A 1,771-nucleotide genomic window follows, 5' to 3' on the forward strand; every position below is an offset into this window, starting at 1 on the left:
ATCGCTGCACAGAGCTTTCCAAATCTGTCCCTGTTCCCATGGGGCTCACAATCTAATATACCTACCAGTATGTTTTGGAATGTGGGAGGAAACCAGAGGACCCATGCAAACATAGAGAGATACAAACTCTTTTGCAGATGTTGACCCTGGGAAGTGAACCCCGGAGCCCGGCGCTGCAAGGGAATGAGTGAATTAGAATACAAAAACTAAAGAGATGGTTGATTACAATCAACACATACAGTACTTGACAGCCTTATTAAACCTTAATAGCCACGCCCATTTTTTACAAATCCAAAATTTGGAAAGAGAAAGATATGGATGGCAGATACACATTATACAACAATTTATTACAATTAGGCTACATTAACAAAATTTGTTAGGTTCTTAGTTGCATATTGATCAGTTATGGGTCCCTTCACTATGCGGGGGCGGATACAGTAGTCACTTGTCACGCAGTAATGTTGCATTTGAATAATTCTCAAATGGAATCTAAACATCTGTACTCATTATTATTGGTAGAGATGTGTTTTCCAAAGCTCTTCACCTTGCTGCACCCATCTTTGGTCTTCACGTGCCTAAATGACTTTGCTATCCTCCTCTGATATGTCTCTTAATGCCTTGAATACTTTTTTTGAGCCCAAGTATCACTTCTTGGTTCCTCAAACTATAAATGATGGGATTGAGGAATGGCGTGTACATAGCATATACCAGGGCAATTAATTTGTCATACTCTACTGAATTTGATGTTTTAGGACTAGCATACACAGTCCAAGAAGCTCCATAGAATAGAGTCACGACTGTCAAGTGTGAGGAGCAAGTAGAGAAGGCCTTCCTCCGTCCTGTATTAGTCTTTATCTTAATTATAGAATATATTATATTCATATACATAAAAACAACTATGACAAGGTTGACTGTTGCAACACAACCACCAACAAGTCTATTGATGGTGATAGTAACTGTGATGTCACTACATGCCAGGCTGAGTATCGGAGCTAAATCACAAAAATAATGATTCACGTAAAATTTTTCACAAAAGGGAACTTGAGAAGTAAGAGTCATTGGGATGAGGGCCAACAGAAACCCAGATATCCAGCACATCAAACACAAGTCTCTACTTACTCTGGTGCTCATGATGACATTGTATCGGAGAGGTTTACATATGGCCACAAATCGGTCAATGGACATAACAGCCAGAAGATTACACTCTGCGATACCCAAACTATGGAACATGTACAGTTGAGCAAAACACCAGTAGAAGGAGATCTTCTTATTCTTGGTAAGCAGCATAATCAAAAGCTTGGGGGTCGTGGTAGACACATACCAAATTTCAATACAGGACAAGTTGGTGATGAAAAAGTACATGGGAGTGTGAAGATTTGTATTGTAATATATCACCATAATAATTAACATGTTTCCAATAAGGGTTAAAAGGTAGATAACAAAAAAGACTGTAAACAACAGTGGGTTGTAGTTTTCATAAATCAAAAATCCTACAAGCTCAAAGTCCTTGAATTTTGTCTGGTTCTCCATGATGTAATTGACTGTATGTTGTTAGTGGAATATATTTTGTTGTGTCAGGCAACATCATAACTACAATTTCTGGAGGGAACCGATGTCAGAAAGAGACAGTCAGTTAAATATCAAGACATTGCAAGACTGGAATAAAAATATTGTTGAAATGGCCTAGAATGTCTTCAAAAACAATTAAAAAAAATAAAAAAAAGTAATAAAAAGCAAAAAGAATAAAACTAGTTTGAGAAATTGGAATGAC

General features: G+C 37.4%; 1 protein-coding gene across 1 annotated transcript; it reads right to left on the reverse strand.

Moving 5' to 3' along the window:
- Window positions 1-588: 588 nt before the first annotated feature.
- LOC140070088 (olfactory receptor 6N2-like) lies at window positions 589-1,530 on the reverse strand. Its single transcript, XM_072116420.1, has one exon. It carries the CDS (start codon window positions 1,528-1,530, stop codon window positions 589-591), a length of 942 nt encoding a protein of 313 aa, XP_071972521.1.
- Between the last annotated feature and the right edge of the window lie 241 nt (window positions 1,531-1,771).

The sequence above is a fragment of the Engystomops pustulosus genome, chromosome 7, assembly GCF_040894005.1.
Source record: "Engystomops pustulosus chromosome 7, aEngPut4.maternal, whole genome shotgun sequence".
Lineage (NCBI taxonomy): Eukaryota > Metazoa > Chordata > Amphibia > Anura > Leptodactylidae > Engystomops > Engystomops pustulosus.